The sequence below is a fragment of the Anomaloglossus baeobatrachus genome, chromosome 7, assembly GCF_048569485.1.
Source record: "Anomaloglossus baeobatrachus isolate aAnoBae1 chromosome 7, aAnoBae1.hap1, whole genome shotgun sequence".
Taxonomy (NCBI): domain Eukaryota; kingdom Metazoa; phylum Chordata; class Amphibia; order Anura; family Aromobatidae; genus Anomaloglossus; species Anomaloglossus baeobatrachus.
This window is the reverse complement of record NC_134359.1, coordinates 283760971-283780454: the sequence shown is the minus strand read 5'-3', so window position 1 is coordinate 283780454 and position 19484 is coordinate 283760971. Positions and strand designations below refer to the sequence as shown.

The 19484-nt window shown below is 47.0% G+C and overlaps 1 protein-coding gene across 2 annotated transcripts in view; it reads right to left on the bottom strand.

Moving 5' to 3' along the window:
- PKD1 (polycystin 1, transient receptor potential channel interacting) overlaps positions 1 to 19484 on the bottom strand; it is a 148631-nt gene that overhangs the window by 38113 nt on the left and 91034 nt on the right. For both annotated transcript variants that reach the window (XM_075318301.1, XM_075318302.1), the window contains exons 17-25: positions 16543 to 16822; positions 16253 to 16466; positions 16006 to 16165; positions 15481 to 15627; positions 12783 to 12927; positions 8686 to 9288; positions 2909 to 3065; positions 2554 to 2806; positions 623 to 818 (exon numbers count right to left, since the gene is read on the bottom strand). In XM_075318301.1, the coding sequence (XP_075174416.1) occupies positions 623 to 818; positions 2554 to 2806; positions 2909 to 3065; positions 8686 to 9288; positions 12783 to 12927; positions 15481 to 15627; positions 16006 to 16165; positions 16253 to 16466; positions 16543 to 16822 (2155 nt within the window). The remainder of the gene's footprint in view (positions 1 to 622; positions 819 to 2553; positions 2807 to 2908; positions 3066 to 8685; positions 9289 to 12782; positions 12928 to 15480; positions 15628 to 16005; positions 16166 to 16252; positions 16467 to 16542; positions 16823 to 19484) is intronic.

Genomic DNA, 19484 nt, shown 5'->3' with positions numbered 1-19484 from the left:
ACTCATCTAGAGACACACGTGTGCACGCACTCATCTAGACACTCAAGTATAGACGTACTCATCTAGACACACAAGTGTAGACGCACTCATCTAGACGCACTCATCTAGACACACACGTGTAGACGCACTCATCTAGACACTCAAATGTATATGCACTCATCTAGACACTGAAGTGTAGACACACTCATCTAGACACACACCTGTAGACGCACTCATCTAGACACACACGTGTAGACGCACTCATCTAGACACTCACGTGTAGACACACTCATCTAGACACACACGTGTAGACACACTCATCTAGACACACACGTGTAGACACACTCATCTAGACACACACATGTAGACGCACTCATCTAGACACACACGTGTAGACGCACTCATCTAGACACTCACGTGTAGACACACTCATCTAGACACACACGTGTAGACACACTCATCTAGACACACACGTGTAGACACACTCATCTAGACACACACATGTAGACGCACTCAGCTAGACACACATGTGTAGATGCACTCATCTAGACACACATGTGTAGATGCACTCACATACATGGACTGATGTACACTGACTCTATGTGACGCACACATGCAGCCGCACTCACGTGAGTGCACTCACCAGATCCTCGGCCCCATCCTGTCTTCACCAGAACCTCATATTTAAAGAATCCGGCTTTCCCGCAGAATGGAATAACCCCGGCCTTACTGACATCCAGCAAGTCCAGTTTGTGGACAATAATGGAGGCCACGGAGTAGGTAGCGAAGCAGACGGCACACGTGAGCAGCACGATGTAGTTAATCCCGGGAGGAGGAGGCTGTGATACAGTAGTAATGACGGTTACTTCTATGGAATGATTTTACAATACTCATCTACGTACAGAAAAATTCCAATAATTCGGAATAGTGGGACCCCAACCAGACGCCAGAATGGGGGACTTATGTTACCACTTTTTTTGGGTCATGCGTGTTATCTGCTGCTCTATTCCAAGTCTATGGCCTTGACGAAAACAGCCATCAATGACAGTGGATGGGTGATATTTTTTGTTCAATGGCGTACCCCTAAGAAAGGTTGTTCCCATCTTCATAAATAGAGCTTGTAAATATAAGCAGATTTGCAATTTACTCTGTATTAAAATTTTCCTCCGTTCTTAAGATATTAACACTTTTCTTTTGTTTACAGTTCGTTGCCTTGGAGACCGACCACCGCTTTTAGATAGCGGAACATGTGCAGTGCTTACAAGCTCTTTTCTACTGAACTTGTAAGCGCAGTTTGGAAGCTGTCCAGGATCGCTGGAGACCACTGCTAGATAGCAGAATATGTGCAGTGCTTACAAGCGCTTTTCTACTGAACTTGTAAGCGCAGTTTTAAAGCTGGCCAGGATCGCTGGAGACCACTGTTAGATAGCAGAATATGTGCAGTGCTTACAAGCTCTTTTCTACTGAACTTTTAAGCGCAGTTTTAAAGCTTGCCAGGATTGCTGGAGACCACTGTTAGATAGCAGAATATGTGCAATGCTTACAAGCGCTTTTCTACTGAACTTGTAAGCGCAGTTTTAAAGCTGGCCAGGATCGCTAGAGCCCACTGTTAGATAGCAGAATATGTGCAGTGCTTACAAGCTCTTTTCTACTGAACTTGTAAGCGCAGTTTGGAAGGTGTCCAGGATCGCTGGAGACCACTGTTAGATAGCAGAATATGTTCAGTGCTTACAAGCTCTTTTCTACTGAACTTGTAAGCACAGTTTGGAAGCTGTCCAGGATCGCTGGAGACCACTGTTAGATAGCAGAATATGTGCAGTGCTTACAAGCTCTTTTCTACTGAACTTGTAAGCGCAGTTTGGAAGCTGTCCAGGATCGCTGGAGACCACGGTTAGATAGCAGAATATGTGCAGTGCTTACAAGCTCTTTTCTACTGAACTTGTAAGCGCAGTTTGGAAGCTGTCCAGGATCGCTGGAGACCACGGTTAGATAGCAGAATATGTGCAGTGCTTACAAGCTCTTTTCTACTGAACTTGTAAGCGCAGTTTGGAAGCTGTCCAGGATCGCTGGAGACCACTGTTATATAGCAGAATATGTGCAGTGCTTACAAGCTCTTTTCTACTGAACTTGTAAGCGCAGTTTTAAAGCTGGCCAGGATCACTAGAGCCCGCTGTTAGATAGCAGAATATGTGCAGTGCTTACAAGCTCTTTTCTACTGAACTTGTAAGCGCAGTTTTAAAGCTGGCCAGGATCGCTAGAGCCCGCTGTTAGATAGCAGAACATGTGCAGTACTTACAAGCTCTTTTCTACTGAACTTGTAAGTGCTGGCCAGGATCGCTAGAGCCCGCTGTTACCTCTACATCCCAGCCAGCTTTAGCACAGTGCTTACATACTAGACCGCTGCAGTGGTCGGTCTCCTAGGCAACGAATTGTAAACAAAATAAAAGTGTTAATATCTCAAGAACGGCTGCAAATTTTAATAAGCAGCAAATTGCAAAAGTGCTTGTTTTCACAAGCACTATCCGACAATATCCATATAGGAAAGTGGGAATGCCCCTTTAATGTTCTACTTACGGGGTATATAAAGTTGACCAAGTGAGGTGGGACGAAGAGACTGGCGCCGAAAGCTGTGAGATGTTGGGTCAGACACACGGCCTGGTCCGGTCTGGTATCCTCCAGGGGTACGACGCCCTCTGTCTTCCATTTCATCTCATTACCATCGAAGTACTGGCACAGGGAGGTATACAGGCCCACCGTCACGTCCACCGGAGACCACGTGTAATGGTTTGTGATGTTCAGGTAGTAACGCTTGGTCAGGTTTCCATCACTAATACAGAAAAATCTACTTATTATGGTCCTACATCTAGGACCACCCTACGAGAAGGGATCCATTAACCCTTGAATCGCAGGCTCATGATTATTCTCTTACGCTGGTGCGATGAAGAAGGTGTACAGCTTGTGGTCATCTCCTGAGAGCGAGTCCTCGCTGATCTGCTTCATGTCGCTGTAGTTGTACTGGTTGGGATGACCGGACTCATGTAGATACACCGAGACGTACGGCTCAGGTTCACTGTCCTTATATCTCTCTACAAGAGGCAAAAAAATATAATTGACACATTACCTTAACATTTATTTTATAGATGAAAAAAAAAAAATTGTTCAGATTTTTAATAAAATTCATTAGTTTTTTCTTTGTATTTTGTTGTTGTAGAGTCTGTGTAACTCCTTCACATAGCTGGCTGTGCTGCTGAATTTTACACAGAACAGGTAGAACAGTGGCTCTTCTTTTCTGAGTATTACGCCGAATTCAAAAATCCATGAAACACAATTTGAGATTGGGCAATGATGTCTGGATTAGTAGTGCGTATCCTGCACTGAATACAATAGCCTCCTATATAACTAGGCTGTTTGGGCATTGCAATCTGTACACAGACAGTGAAACATGGATGTGTGAAACCTATCTTAAAAAGAGCAGCAGTTAATGGAAAGAGGTTGGGCAAATAAAATCAGAGTAGAAGCATCTAATGCTTCAGGGAGGGCAGATTACACAGTCTGTAGATAGGGAGGAAAGCATGGATAATGTAGACTTAAAAGGGGTCAGATTCTGAAGGGGACGGGAGGCAGAATCACGCACTCCTCAACAAGGAGGCATAATCACACACTCCTCAGCAAGGAGGCAGAATCACACACTCCTCAGCGAGGAGGCATAATCGCACACTCCTCAGCGAGGAGGCATAATCGCACACTCCTCAGCGAGGAAGCAGAATCACACACTCCACAGCAAGGAGGCAGAATCACACACTCCTCAGCAAGGAGGCAGAATCACACACTCCTCAACAAGGAGGTAGAATCACACACTCCACAGCAAGGAGGCAATATCACACACTCCTCAGCAAGGAGGCATAATCGCACACTCCTCAGAGAGGAGGCAGAATCACACACTCCTCAGAGAGGAGGCATAATCACAACATGCCTCAGCAAGGAGGCATAATCGCACACTTCTCAGCAAGGAGGCATAATCACATACTCCTCAGCAAGGAGGCAATATCACACACTCCTCAGCAAGGAGGCATAATCACACACTCCTCAGCATGGAGGCAGAATCACACACTCCTCAGCAAGGAGGCAGAATCACACACTCCTCAGCAAGGAGGCAGAATCACACACTCCTCAGCAAGGAGGCAGAATCACACACTCCTCAGCAAGGAGGCAGAATCACACACTCCTCAGCAAGGAGGCATAATCACACACTCCTCAGCAAGGAGGCATAATCACACACTCCTCAGCAAGGAGGCAGAATCACACACTCCTCAGCAAGGAGGCATAATCACACACTCCTCAGCAAGGAGGCATAATCACACACTCCTCAGCAAGGAGGCATAATCACACACTCCTCAGCAAGGAGGCAGAATCACACACTCCTCAGCAAGGAGGCAGAATCACACACTCCTCAGCAAGGAGGCAGAATCACACACTCCTCAGCAAGGAGGCAGAATCACACACTCCTCAGCAAGGAGGCAGAATCACACACTCCTCAGCAAGGAGGCAGAATCACACACTCCTCAGCAAGGAGGAAGAATCACACATTCCTCAGCAAGGAAGCAATATCACACACTCCTCAACAATGAGGCATAATCACACACTCCTCAGCAAGGAGGCATAATCACACACTCCTCAGCAAGGAGGTATAATCACACACTCCTCAGCAAGGAGGCATAATCACACAATCCTCAGCAAGGAGGCATAATCAAACACTCCTCAGCAAGGAAGCATAATCACAGACTCCTCAGCAAGGAGGCATAATCACAGACTCCTCAACAAGGAGGCATAATCACACACTCCTCAGCAAGGAGGCATAATCACACACTCCTCAGCAAGGAGGCATAATCACACACTCCTCAGCAAGGAGGCATAACCACACACTCCTCAACAAGGAGGCATAATCACACACTCCTCAACAAGGAGGCATAATCACACACTCCTCAACAAGGAGGCAAATTCACACACTCCTCAGCAAGGAGGCATAATCACACACTCCTCAGCAAGGAGGTAGAATCACACACTCCTCAGCAAGGAGGCAGAATCACACACTCCTCAGAGAGGAGGCATAATCACAACATGCCTCAGCAAGGAGGCATAATCGCACACTTCTCAGCAAGGAGGCAGAATCACACACTCCTCAGCAAGGAGGCATAATCACACACTCCTCAGCAAGGAGGCAATATCACACACTCCTCAGCAAGGAGGCATAATCACACACTCCTCAGCAAGGAGGCAGAATCACACACTCCTCAGCAAGGAGGCATAATCACACACTCCTCAGCAAGGAGGCATAATCACACACTCCTCAGCAAGGAGGCATAATCACACACTCCTCATCAAGGAGGCAGAATCACACACTCCTCAGCAAGGAGGCATAATCACACACTCCTCAGCAAGGAGGCATAATCACACACTCCTCAGCAAGGAGGCAGAATCACACACTCCTCAGCAAGGAGGCAGAATCACACACTCCTCAGAGAGGAGGCATAATCACAACATGCCTCAGCAAGGAGGCATAATCGCACACTTCTCAGCAAGGAGGCAGAATCATACACTCCTCAGCAAGGAGGCATAATCACATACTCCTCAGCAAGGAGGCAATATCACACACTCCTCAGCAAGGAGGCATAATCACACACTCCTCAGCAAGGAGGCATAATCACACACTCCTCAGCAAGGAGGCATAATCACACACTCCTCAGCAAGGAAGCATAATCACAGACTCCTCAGCAAGGAGGCATAATCACACACTCCTCAGCAAGGAGGCATAATAACACACTCCTCAACAAGGAGGCATAATCACACACTCCTCAACAAGGAGGCATAATCACACACTCCTGAGCAAGGAGGCATAATCACACACTCCTCAGCAAGGAGGCATAATCCCACACTCCTGAGCAAGGAGGCATAATCACACACTCCTCAACAAGGAGGCATAATTACACACTCCTCAGCAAGGAGGCATAATCACACACTCCTCAGCAAGGAGGCATAATCACACACTCCTCAACAAGGAGGCATAATCACACACTCCTGAGCAAGGAGGCATAATCACACACTCCTCAGCAAGGAGGCATAATCACACACTCCTCAGCAAGGAGGCATAATCACACACTCCTCAGCAAGGAGGCATAATCACACACTCCTGAGCAAGGAGGCATAATCACACACTCCTCAGCAAGGAGGCATAATCACACACTCCTCAGCAAGGAGGCATAATCACACACTCCTCAGCAAGGAGGCATAATCACACACTCCTCAGCAAGGAGGCATAATCACACACTCCTGAGCAAGGAGGCATAATCACACACTCCTCAGCAAGGAGGCATAATCACACACTCCTCAGCAAGGAGGCATAATCACACACTCCTCAACAAGGAGGCATAATCACACACTCCTCAACAAGGAGGCATAATCACACACTCCTCAACAAGGAGGCATAATCACACACTCCTCAACAAGGAGGCATAATCACACACTCCTCAACAAGGAGGCATAATCACACACTCCTCAACAAGGAGGCATAATCACACACTCCTCAACAAGGAGGCATAATCACACACTCCTCAACAAGGAGGCATAATCACACACTCCTCAGCAAGGAGGCAGAATCACACACTCCTCAGCAAGGAGGCAGAATCACACACTCCTCAGCAAGGAGGCAGAATCACACACTCCTCAGCAAGGAGGCAGAATCACACACTCCTCAGAGAGGAGGCATAATCACAACATGCCTCAGCAAGGAGGCATAATCGCACACTTCTCAGCAAGGAGGCAGAATCACACACTCCTCAGCAAGGAGGCATAATCACACACTCCTCAGCAAGGAGGCAATATCACACACTCCTCAGCAAGGAGGCATAATCACACACTCCTCAGCAAGGAGGCATAATCACACACTCCTCAGCAAGGAGGCATAATCACACACTCCTCAGCAAGGAGGCATAATCACACACTCCTCAGCAAGGAGGCATAATCACACACTCCTCAGCAAGGAGGCATAATCACACACTCCTCAGCAAGGAGGCATAATCACACACTCCTCAGCAAGGAGGCATAATCACACACTCCTCAGCAAGGAGGCATAATCACACACTCCTCAGCAAGGAGGCAGAATCACACACTCCTCAACAAGGAGGCAGAATCACACACTCCTCAACAAGGAGGCAGAATCACACACTCCTCAGCAAGGAGGCATAATCACACACTCCTCAGCAAGGAGGCAGAATCACACACTCCTCAGCAAGGAAGCAATATCACACACTCCTCAGCAAGGAAGCAATATCACACACTCCTCAGAAAGGAGGCAATATCACACACTCCTCAGTAAGGAGGCAATATCACACACTCCTCAGTAAGGAGGCAATATCACACACTCCTCAACAAGGAGGCATAATCACACACTCCTCAGCAAGGAGGCATAATCACACACTCCTCAGCAAGGAGGCATAATCACACACTCCTCAGCAAGGAGGCATAATCACACACTCCTCAGCAAGGAGGCATAATCACACACTCCTCAGCAAAGAGGCATAATCACACAATCCTCAGCAAGGAGGCATAATCAAACACTCCTCAGCAAGGAAGCATAATCACAGACTCCTCAACAAGGAGGCATAATCACACACTCCTCAGCAAGGAGGCATAATCACACACTCCTCAGCAAAGAGGCATAATCACACACTCCTCAGCAAGCATCAGTATTTGTCAAATCTCTCATTGGCTGTACAATGTAAAATTGGTTCATGAATGCAGCAGTCCTGATACATGAGAGCTAATGAAGGCAACAGCATCCCTGATATCACATGAATGGATACATTTACATAAGAGAAGTTTATAAACACAATATTCTGTCTGCCTGCAATCATCACTACTCCTCAGCAAGGAGGCATAATCACACACTCCTCAGCAAAGAGGCATAATCACACACTCCTCAGCAAGGAGGCAGAATCACACACTCCTCAGCAAGGAGGCAGAATCACACACTCCTCAGAGAGGAGGCATAATCACAACATGCCTCAGCAAGGAGGCATAATCGCACACTTCTCAGCAAGGAAGCAGAATCATACACTCCTCAGCAAGGAGGCATAATCACATACTCCTCAGCAAGGAGGCAATATCACACACTCCTCAGCAAGGAGGCATAATCACACACTCCTCAGCAAGGAGGCATAATCAAACACTCCTCAGCAAGGAAGCATAATCACAGACTCCTCAACAAGGAGGCATAATCACACACTCCTCAGCAAGGAGGCATAATCACACACTCCTCAGCAAAGAGGCATAATCACACACTCCTCAGCAAGCATCAGTATTTGTCAAATCTCTCATTGGCTGTACAATGTAAAATTGGTTCATGAATGCAGCAGTCCTGATACATGAGAGCTAATGAAGGCAACAGCATCCCTGATATCACATGAATGGATACATTTACATAAGAGAAGTTTATAAACACAATATTCTGTCTGCCTGCAATCATCACTAAAAGAAACTTACTCTATACTGTGTTATGATGGAGTTCTTTGTATAATTGGTATACAGTGAGCTCCCCCTAGTGGTGGCTGCAGGTAGACAGAATGTTATCACTTATGTCTAAGACAATGCAGGAGATTTGGAGCTTTGTAACAAAAACAATATAATTAAACACCGAAAAGATTCGCTCACCATCCTGCGCTGTGTAAGTGATCTGTATGTGAAGCCCCGCGTTCTGATTACTGCTTTCTGCCACGAGGTCCACCTTCACCGAGTGCCGGCTCTCAATGTTGGCCACGCCAGCAGTGATATTCCCGACACCAGTGTTATTGGCGACACTAACCGTAATGGCCTTCTCGGAATCCAAGCTCTCAACCGGGATCTGGCTGCCATTACTAGTCTGGAACTCCATGGAGGCCACCTTGGTGGACACGGTGTAGTTGCTGATGAACCCAAAAGGATATGGATTGGAGTCCACCTGGAACATGACCTGGATGATGTCCGTCAGGTCGGGGAAGGTGCTGTTGAACCCTTGTGGAATGAAGAACTGGCAGCCCGTCCTGTTACTGTAGCAAAGCAAGTTTAGAAGATCCGAACGTTTGCCCCGGGCCAAGATCTCCCCACCCTGGAGAGTCAGAGGCTCCTCGTTGAGAACCCTGGACTTCATCAAGATCCTCATGAGATCTGAAGACAGGTTGTAAGCTTGGGAGGCAATGGACGCATTGTTGAGGGCTCCGCACAGATTCCCTCCTCTGTGGACGGAGGACTTGGTGTTCACCAGATGGATGACGTCTCCTGCAATATATCAATACGAAAGCTCAAAAGGCAAAAATGGAAATGGGCCTTCTGCAGATTTTCAGTCCAAATTTGGGTGGAGGCATCATTGAAGGAGCACTTTGGCCAAAACTCAGACACTAAAGGGATGGATTGCCTCTTCAGTGTCCCTTGCACAGTGCATCTGTTGTGTCTGGAGTGCTCCTTTAAGGACTATTCCGGTCTATCCACCGGTTAGGTCATCAAGATCAGATCGGAAGGGTCTGACACCCAGAACGTCCCCCGAGCAGCTGTTATCTGCTACAGCGACGACCACATCTACACAGTGTATGGAATTAGAACACCACCAATCTGTAGACTAGTGGCCATTCTCAGGTACTGCAGCTCAGCTCCTATTTAAAGGGATTTTCCACATTTGGGGACCAATCTTATTTTTTTACTCAATTGCATATATTTGGGGCTTACAATGATTTTTGCAATTGGGTTACACTTAAAATTTGTCACTGCTTGCCTTCTATAGCCTCTGGCTGCAGAAAGAGTTCACTGAGAATCCTTCAGTGAGCACATTAAAATGGCCTGACAAGGAGAACTCTAATATGTCTTTAGGAGCTCCTCTTGGCTAATTTATGACCACAGACCACATCAAAGTTGAATGTGCAGAGGCGGCAAAAAGCAAAAACGGTGCAAAATTTTTTAATGGAACCCAATTGCAAAACTAATTTAAAAAAAACAACCTATTTAAAGGAACCCTCCAGACAAAACGGTCATGGATTACCTCTCTAGTGCTCTCTTGTGCCTTGCATTAGGTATAAGGGTGAGCACCAGTTGTCTCGGGAGTGCACCTTGGAAATTTGGAAATATTTCTTAAAGGGGAACCAACTATATTTAAAATGGGTCATCAATATCATATTGGAGGGGGTCCAATGTCTTGCAGCTACAACAGCCTGAACAGTAGAGATGCGCAGTTTTAATGGATGCTCTCAGTATTGCAGCTTAGCTCCATTGAAGTTAATGGGACTGAGCTGCAATACCGCAATCAGCCTGCAGACCAGTGTGGCGCTGTTTTTGAAAAAAAAGAAGAGCCATATTTTCCTAATAATGGCATTTTTCTCATCACATGGGATCTCGCAGATTATGACAAATCGACACTTGAGGCTATGGAATCCATTAACCGGGAGCACGAAAAAATTCATAATTCAGCAGGATTTCTCCCGCGACATTAATAAAAAAAATCGTTTATATCATTCCGTCCCTCCTGTGCTTGTAGACGATTTTACGCTGATTTATTCTCGCTCCTGCGGTAATTGTTTGTTTCTCTAGGCCCGACCCATCCGTGTAAATCACATCGGCCTTGAGAAATATCCGAAATGATCCCAGGAAAGAAACGCGTCCTTCATCAGTCGCAAAAAAATCATTGTCTGGAGATGGAGCGGCTGCCATTAACCACTTGTCTGCCTCTATGCTGTTGCTAAGCAACCAAGGAGCTTCAGTAATATCTCATTTTACTATTCAACAATTATCATCAATGGCAGGAAAGAAAAAAAAAGAGTGATTGAAATTTAACAGCCATTTGCTTTACCACGTAAGATACTGAGAAATACGTCTGGCATTTTTAATCACATTTTGAGAGAAACAGAAATTTGGGCTTTTTAATTTTTTTATCTTTAGTATGCCTTTCCCCACAAGGGTTAATTAATTTTACATTTTCATAGTTCGAAACATTTGGGCATTATAAAAAATTTGGTTCAAAGAAAGGCTCCTTTTTATTAGAAGCCGCACCCCATTGTTATTGCCACCCCACAAATGTGTAATTGAATACTTTGGCACGTATGTATAATCGGAGCCCGAGTGCCTGAAGGAGCCCTGGTGCCTGATGAAGCCTGGGTGTTGAGCCTGGGTCTCAGCTTCCCATACACGGTAAGTTTTTTTTAACTGCATGAGAGGACACACACAAGCTAGGGACCCCAACGTAGAGAAATACTTTGGCGTAGTGTTGGGGCTCTGTTGCATTGATCAATTCAATAGCTAAATTTCTCTTTATTCATATGTTCATGGCAGTAATGCAGATTCCATTTTTCACATTTTCACTCTTACATATAGCTATTGGATTTTTCAAGTCAGTATTCACACAGCAGTTTCTGCTATTACATGTATTCCCCTTGCATAGTCACTGGTGTGCATACCTTCTCTCCATATAGTAAAGTTTTTTAGGTTCTTGCACCCAGTTCAGACTTAGAATGGTGTTCCAAACGTTATTCCTCATTTGGGTGTTGAGGGAGTCCTGGAGCCTGAGGGTGTCCCTGATGGTTGAGGGAGCCCTGACGCCTGAGGAAGCCCCTGTGCCTGAGGAAGCCCTTGTGCCTGAGGAAGCCCTTGTGCCTGAGGAAGCCCCTGTGCCTGAGGAAGCCCCTGTGCCTGAGGAAGCCCTGGTGCCTGAGGAAGCCCCGGTGCCTGAGGAAGCCCTGGTGCCTGAGGAAGCCCCTGTGCCTGAGGAAGCCCTGGTGCCTGAGGAAGCCCTGGTGCCTGATGAAGCCCTGGTGCCTGAGGAAGCCCTGGTGCCTGAGAAAACCCAGGTGCCTGGGGAAGCCCTGGTGCCTCAGGAAACTCTGGTGCTTGAGGGAGCCCTGGTGCCTGAGGGAACCTTGGTGCCTGAGGGAGCCCAAATGCTGTAAAAGGTCACTTGCCTATTGAGTTGAGCATTCGGTGAGCTTTTCACCTTAGTATTTGTAGCCAAAACCAGAATCAGAGGAATAGTATAAAAGAAACACGGGCACCACTTTGCATTTTGTACCCACTCCTAGTTTTTGCTTACAAATACTGAGGTAAAAAACTCACCAAATACTCACCGTGTGCATGTGGCCTAAGGAGGCACCAGTATTACAAATGGAAGATGTAAAGTTGGAAGGCTACATTTGACTCTAAGAGTTTTAAAGGGGTTGTTTGAAACTATAAATATATATATATATATATATATATATATATATATATATATATATATATATATAAAAAAATAATTACCACTACCCCACTCCCTATGAGTCTTATGGCAGAGATCAAGCGTTGTACATCCATGTGAGAGCTGCAGCCAATCACTGGCCTCGATCCATGTACCGGGCAAGGCTGCGGAGGCCAGTGATTAGCAGCAGTGGATTTACAGCAAATTAATATACACTAGCGTTGAGAACAGGTAAACTTATCAAAATGAAAACTTGTCTTCGTTGCTTACAGCAACCAATCCCAGCTCAGCATTCATTTTCCCAAAGCAATTTTGAAAATGAAAGCTGAGCTCTGATTGGTTGCTATGGGCAACACAGACAGAATAAGGCCTACTACAGTGATCAAAATCCTGGACAGCCCCCTTTAATTTACAACTCTATTGTCAAAACTAGCTGTGTAATGCTTAGTTTTTCCTGAGGAGGCGCTGCAGAATAATTCAGCACTTGCTCCTTTGTTATTCCTAAGGACCATATACCAAAAAACATAAAGAAATAACCCTGCGGTAGCATCCTTCTTACCCATGATGTTCAGTATGTTGTCTGCAATGGTGGTCGGCGTCATCATCCCCTGCGTTGTTTCGTTCTGTAAGATGGACATCATGTCTTCCAGCTTGCTGAGTGTTTTCCGCTGACAAGACGCACATGCCATCTCCTTGGTGGCCACCTGAAAGCAAAGGGAGGAGTAATGGATGTGTCCAACATACTTCTCTGGTGTGAACAGACACTAAATAGAAATCAAAGCCCTTTGTCACGACGCAGAGATTGCTGATTTGATAAAACACTAATCAATAGTGATGAGCGGGCACTACCATGCTCAGGTGCTCTGTACTTGTAACTAATGATGAGTGAGCACTACAATGCTCGGGTGCTCTGTACTCATAACTAGTGATGAGCGGTACCATACTCTGGTGCTTGTAACTAGTGCTGAGTGAGCACTACCATGCTAGGGTGGTTGTAACTAGTGATGAGCGGGCATTACCATGCTCGGGTGCTCGTAACTAGTGATGAGCGGGCACTACCATGCTCGGGTGCTCGGTATTCATAACTAGTGATGAGCGGGCACTACCATGCTCGGGTGGTTGTAACTAGTGATGAGCGGACACTACCATGCTCAGGTGCTCAGTACTGGTCACTAGTGATGAGCGAGCACTACCATGCTCAGGTGCTCGGTACTCGTAACTAGTGATGAGCGGGCACTACCATGCTCAGGTGCTCGTAACTAGTGATGAGCGGACACTACCATGCTCGGGTGCTCAGTACTCGTAACTAGTGATGAGCGGGCACTACCATGCTCAGGTGCTCGGTACTCGTAACTAGTGATGAGCGGGCACTACCATGCTCAGGTGCTCGTAACTAGTGATGAGCGGACACTACCATGCTCGGGTGCTCAGTACTCGTAACTAGTGATGAGCGGGCACTACCATGCTCGGGTGCTCAGTACTTGTAACTAGTGATGAGCGGACACTACCATGCTCAGGTGCTCGTAACTAGTGATGAGCGGACACTACCATGCTCGGGTGCTCAGTACTCGTAACTAGTGATGAGCGGGCACTACCATGCTCAGGTGCTCGGTACTCGTAACTAGTGATGAGCAGGCATTACCATGCTCGGGTGCTCAGTACTTGTAACTAGTGATGAGCGGACACTACCATGCTCAGGTGCTCGTAACTAGTGATGAGCGGGCATTACCATGCTCGGGTGCTCGTAACTAGTAATGAGCGGGCACTACCATGCTCGGGTGCTCGGTACTCATAACTAGTGATGAGCGGGCACTACCATGCTCGGGTGGTTGTAACTAGTGATGAGCGGACACTACCATGCTCAGGTGCTCAGTACTTGTAACTAGTGATGAGCGAGCACTACCATGCTCAGGTGCTCAGTACTGGTCACTAGTGATGAGCGAGCACTACCATGCTCAGGTGCTCGTAACTAGTGATGAGCGGACACTACCATGCTCGGGTGCTCGGTACTCGTAACTAGTGATGAGCGAGCACTACCATGCTCAGGTGCTCGTAACTAGTGATGAGCGGACACTACCATGCTCAGGTGCTCGGTACTCGTAACTAGTGATGAGCGGGCACTACCATGCTCAGGTGCTCGTAACTAGTGATGAGCGGACACTACCATGCTCGGGTGCTCAGTACTCGTAACTAGTGATGAGCGGGCACTACCATGCTCAGGTGCTCGGTACTCGTAACTAGTGATGAGCAGGCACTACCATGCTCGGGTGCTCGTAACTAGTGATGAGCGGACACTACCATGCTCGGGTGCTCAGTACTTGTAACTAGTGATGAGCGGGCACTACCATGTTCGGGTGCTCAGTACTGGTAACTAGTGATGAGCGGGCACTACCATGCTCAGGTGCTCAGTACTCGTAACTAGTGATGAGCGAGCACTACCATGCTCGGGTGCTCAGTACTCGTAACTAGTGATGAGCGGACACTACCATGCTCAGGTGCTCAGTACTCGTAACTAGTGATGAGCGGGCACTACCATGCTCGGGTGCTCAGTACTGGTAACTAGTGATGAGCGGACACTACCATGCTCAGGTGCTCAGTACTCGTAACTAGTGATGAGCGAGCACTACCATGCTCAGGTGCTCAGTACTCGTAACTAGTGATGAGCGAGCACTACCATGCTCAGGTGCTCAGTACTCGTAACTAGTGATGAGCGGGCACTACCATGCTCAGGTGCTCTGTACTCGTAACTAGTGATGAGCGGGCACTACCATGCTCGGGTGCTCAGTACTCGTAACTAGTGATGAGCGGACACTACCATGCTCAGGTGCTCAGTACTCGTAACTAGTGATGAGCGGGCACTACCATGCTCGGGTGCTCAGTACTGGTAACTAGTGATGAGCGGACACTACCATGCTCAGGTGCTCAGTACTCGTAACTAGTGATGAGCGAGCACTACCATGCTCAGGTGCTCAGTACTCGTAACTAGTGATGAGCGAGCACTACCATGCTCAGGTGCTCAGTACTCGTAACTAGTGATGAGCGGGCACTACCATGCTCAGGTGCTCTGTACTCGTAACTAGTGATGAGCGGGCACTACCATGCTCGGGTGCTCAGTACTCGTAACTAGTGATGAGCGGGCACTACCATGCTCAGGTGCTCAGTACTCGTAACTAGTGATGAGCGAGCACTACCATGCTGCAGGTCAATGCCCATTTGAGCCCGCTCCCGCCCGCTACCTCTGTACTATAGCTTCTTACCGTGCACTGTGCGAGCGCTGCCGCAATCTGCCGAATGTCATCCACCGTGTTCACTTTCAGAGAGATGAGGGCGTCCGTTATCTTCTTGCGCACGATCCCCAGGTTCATCTCGCTTACCCCTTCACGTTTGCTCATGACTTGCTCATACTAAGAAGAACAAAAAGGATTCCCATGCAAATTTAGAGGGGATTTCCAGAAAATTAGTGAGTTCTGAGCAAATAAAAGGGGGTCCCCATTTTTAGTAAAAACTAGTAACAAAGCGCATCTCTCACTTTGGAGGACCCGCAAATACTTTGTATTACTTATTGATTTAATTTGGAACTGTGTAATGCTTCATATCCCCTGTAGAGGCGCTGCAGAGAATTTAAAGGGGTTGTTCACTACTTTTACATTGATGGCCTATCCTTGGGACAGGCCATCAATGTCTGTTCAGCTGGGACCCGACACCCGGCACCCGCACCAATCAACTGTTCTTGGTGGCGCCGGCAGGGATCAATTTAGTGGTTAAATGGGTTCATTATTTACCTCATTCAGGACAGTAATGAGAGCCAAGGAATACTCGGCGACATGTTGGGGGTCTCCCTGCTTCAATAGACCCTGTAAGCGGGAATCAGTCAGGTTGTGTAACCAATCCGCCAGGCTGTGAAATCCATCAGGGAGGACTGGCATCAAAATTTCCAGGGTCCTGTACAGGAGAGAGACGAAACGGGATTTTATATAGCGTCGTCGTTCTTTATTACCGCCATATAGGTTGTGCGCTGACACCGCTTACTGGTTTAGAGCCAATGCTGTCGCCCCCTGCTGGTCCTGCACAAGTATAGACACTTCCACCATGAATTTGGACTCCTGGTAGCCAACGGGCAGGAAGGTGATGTGTTCTGACCGGCTGCCCTTATAGACCCAGAAGTCGTCACAGTGCCCACCACGACAGCGCTTGGCCCTCAAGATGAACACCAGAGACACCTCGTCTTCTGTATCTCTCCACCCTACAAAGATGATGAAGGTTATATAAGGGGACATGCTAGTAGAGTAGATCATCCATGGGGCATGTAAGGTACGGACCTGTACAATCAAAGTGAACTGGGTCCGTCAACGCGTGTATGGTTCCATTAGGGGTAATTCTGCAGGTTCCTCCGGAAGGTGGACTATTGGGGAGCAGATCTATGGAAGCGAAGCCCTCTTTATCCATGGTGGGATCACTGACATTAAGGGTGAACTTGTACCCCTCTCCATCCTTTAACACCCCCTGCCTGAGAACGAGGTTCAGCTCTCGGTCTCCTGTAGTTGTGGTGCTGGCATTGAGGACCAAGGTCTTGTTGCTGAAGCTCTGAGCCGTCCATCTCTGCCAGGAGAGACATGGAAAGTCATATCAAACATACGTGATATACAATAGGGTCAAACATACGTGATATACACTGGGGTCAAACATACGTGATATACACTGGGGTCAAACATACGTGATATACACTGGGGTCAAACATACGCGATATACACTGGGGTCACACATACGTGATACACACTGGGGTCAAACATACGCGATATACACTGGGGTCAAACATACGTGATATACACTGGGGTCAAACATACGCGATATACACTGGGGTCACACATACGTGATACACACTGGGGTCAAACATACGCGATATACACTGGGGTCAAACATACGTGATATACACTGGGGTCAAACATACGTGATATACACTGGGGTCACACATACGCGATATACACTGGGGTCAAACATACGTGATATACACTGGGGTCAAACATACGCGATATACACTGGGGTCACACATACGTGATATACACTGGGGTCACACATACGTGATATACACTGGGGTCAAACATATGTGATATACACCGGAGTCAAATATACGTGATATACACCGGGGTCAAACATACGTGATATACACTGGGGTCAAACATACGTGATATACAATAGGGTCAAACATACGTGATATACAATAGGGTCAAACATACGTGATATACAATAGGGTCAAACATACGTGATATACACTGGGGTCAAACATACGTGATATACACTGAGGTCAAACATACGTGATATACACTGGGGTCACACATACGTGATATACACTGGGGTCACACATACGTGATATACACTGGGGTCACACATACGTGATATACACTGGGGTCAAACATACGTGATATATACTGGGGTCAAACATATGTGATATACACTGGGGTCACACATACGTGATATACACTGGGGTCAAACATACGTGATATACACTGGGGTCAAACATACGTGATATACACTGGGGTCAAACATACGTGATATACACTGGGGTCAAACATACGTGATATACACTGGGGTCAAACATACGTGATATACACTGGGGTCAAACATACGTGATATATACTGGGGTCAAACATATGTGATATACACTGGGGTCACACATACGTGATATACACCGGGGTCACACATACGTGATATACACCGGGGTCACACATACGTGATATACACTGGGGTCAAACATACGTGATATACACTGGGGTCAAACATACGTGATATACACTGGGGTCAAACATACGTGATATACACTGGGGTCAAACATACGTGATATACACTGGGGTCACACATACGTGATATACACTGGGGTCAAACATACGTGATATACACTGGGGTCAAACATACGTGATATACACTGGGGTCAAACATATGTGATATACACTGGGGTCACACATACGTGATATACACTGGGGTCAAACATACGTGATATACACTGGGGTCAAACATATGTGATATACACTGGGGCCAAACATATGTGATATACACTGGGGTCAAACATACGTGATATACACTGGGGTCAAACATACGCGATATACACTGGGGTCACACATACGCGATATACACTGGGGTCACACATACGTGATATACACTGGGGTCACACATATGTGATATACACTGGGGTCAAACATACGTGATATACACTGGGGTCACACATACGCGATATACACTGGGGTCACACATACGTGATATACACTGGGGTCACACATACGTGATATACACTGGGGTCACACATATGTGATATACACTGGGGTTACACATACGTGATATACACTGGGGCCAAACATACGCAATATACACTGGGGTCACACATACGCGATATACACTGGGGTCACACATACGTGATATACACTGGGGTCACACATACGTGATATACACTGGGGTCACACATACGTGATATACACTGGGGTCACACATACGTGATATACACTGGGGTCACACATACGTGATATACACTGGGGTCACACATACGTGATATACACTGGGGTCACACATACGCGATATACACTGGGGTCACACATACGTGATATACACTGGGGTCACACATACGTGATATACACTGGGGTCACACATACGTGATATACACTGGGGTCACACATACGCGATATACACTGGGGTCACACATACGCGATATACACTGGGGCCACACATACGCGATATACACTGGGGTCACACATACGTGATATACACTGGGGACACACATATGTGATATACACTGGGGTCACACATACGCGATATACACTGGGGTCACACATACGTGATATACACTGGGGTCACACATACGTGATATACACTGGGGTCACACATACGTGATATACACTGGGGTCACACATACGTGATATACACTGGGGTCACACATACGCGATATACACTGGGGTCACACATACGTGATATACACTGGGGTCACACATACGTGATATACACTGGGGTCACACATACGTGATATACACTGGGGTCACACATACGTGATATACACTGGGGTCACACATACGCGATATACACTGGGGTCACACATACGTGATATACACTGGGGTCACACATACGTGATATACACTGGGGTCACACATACGCGATATACACTGGGGTCACACATACGCGATATACACTGGGGTCACACATACGTGATATACACTGGGGTCACACATACGCGATATACACTGGGGTCACACATACGCGATATACACTGGTGGACCCAGAC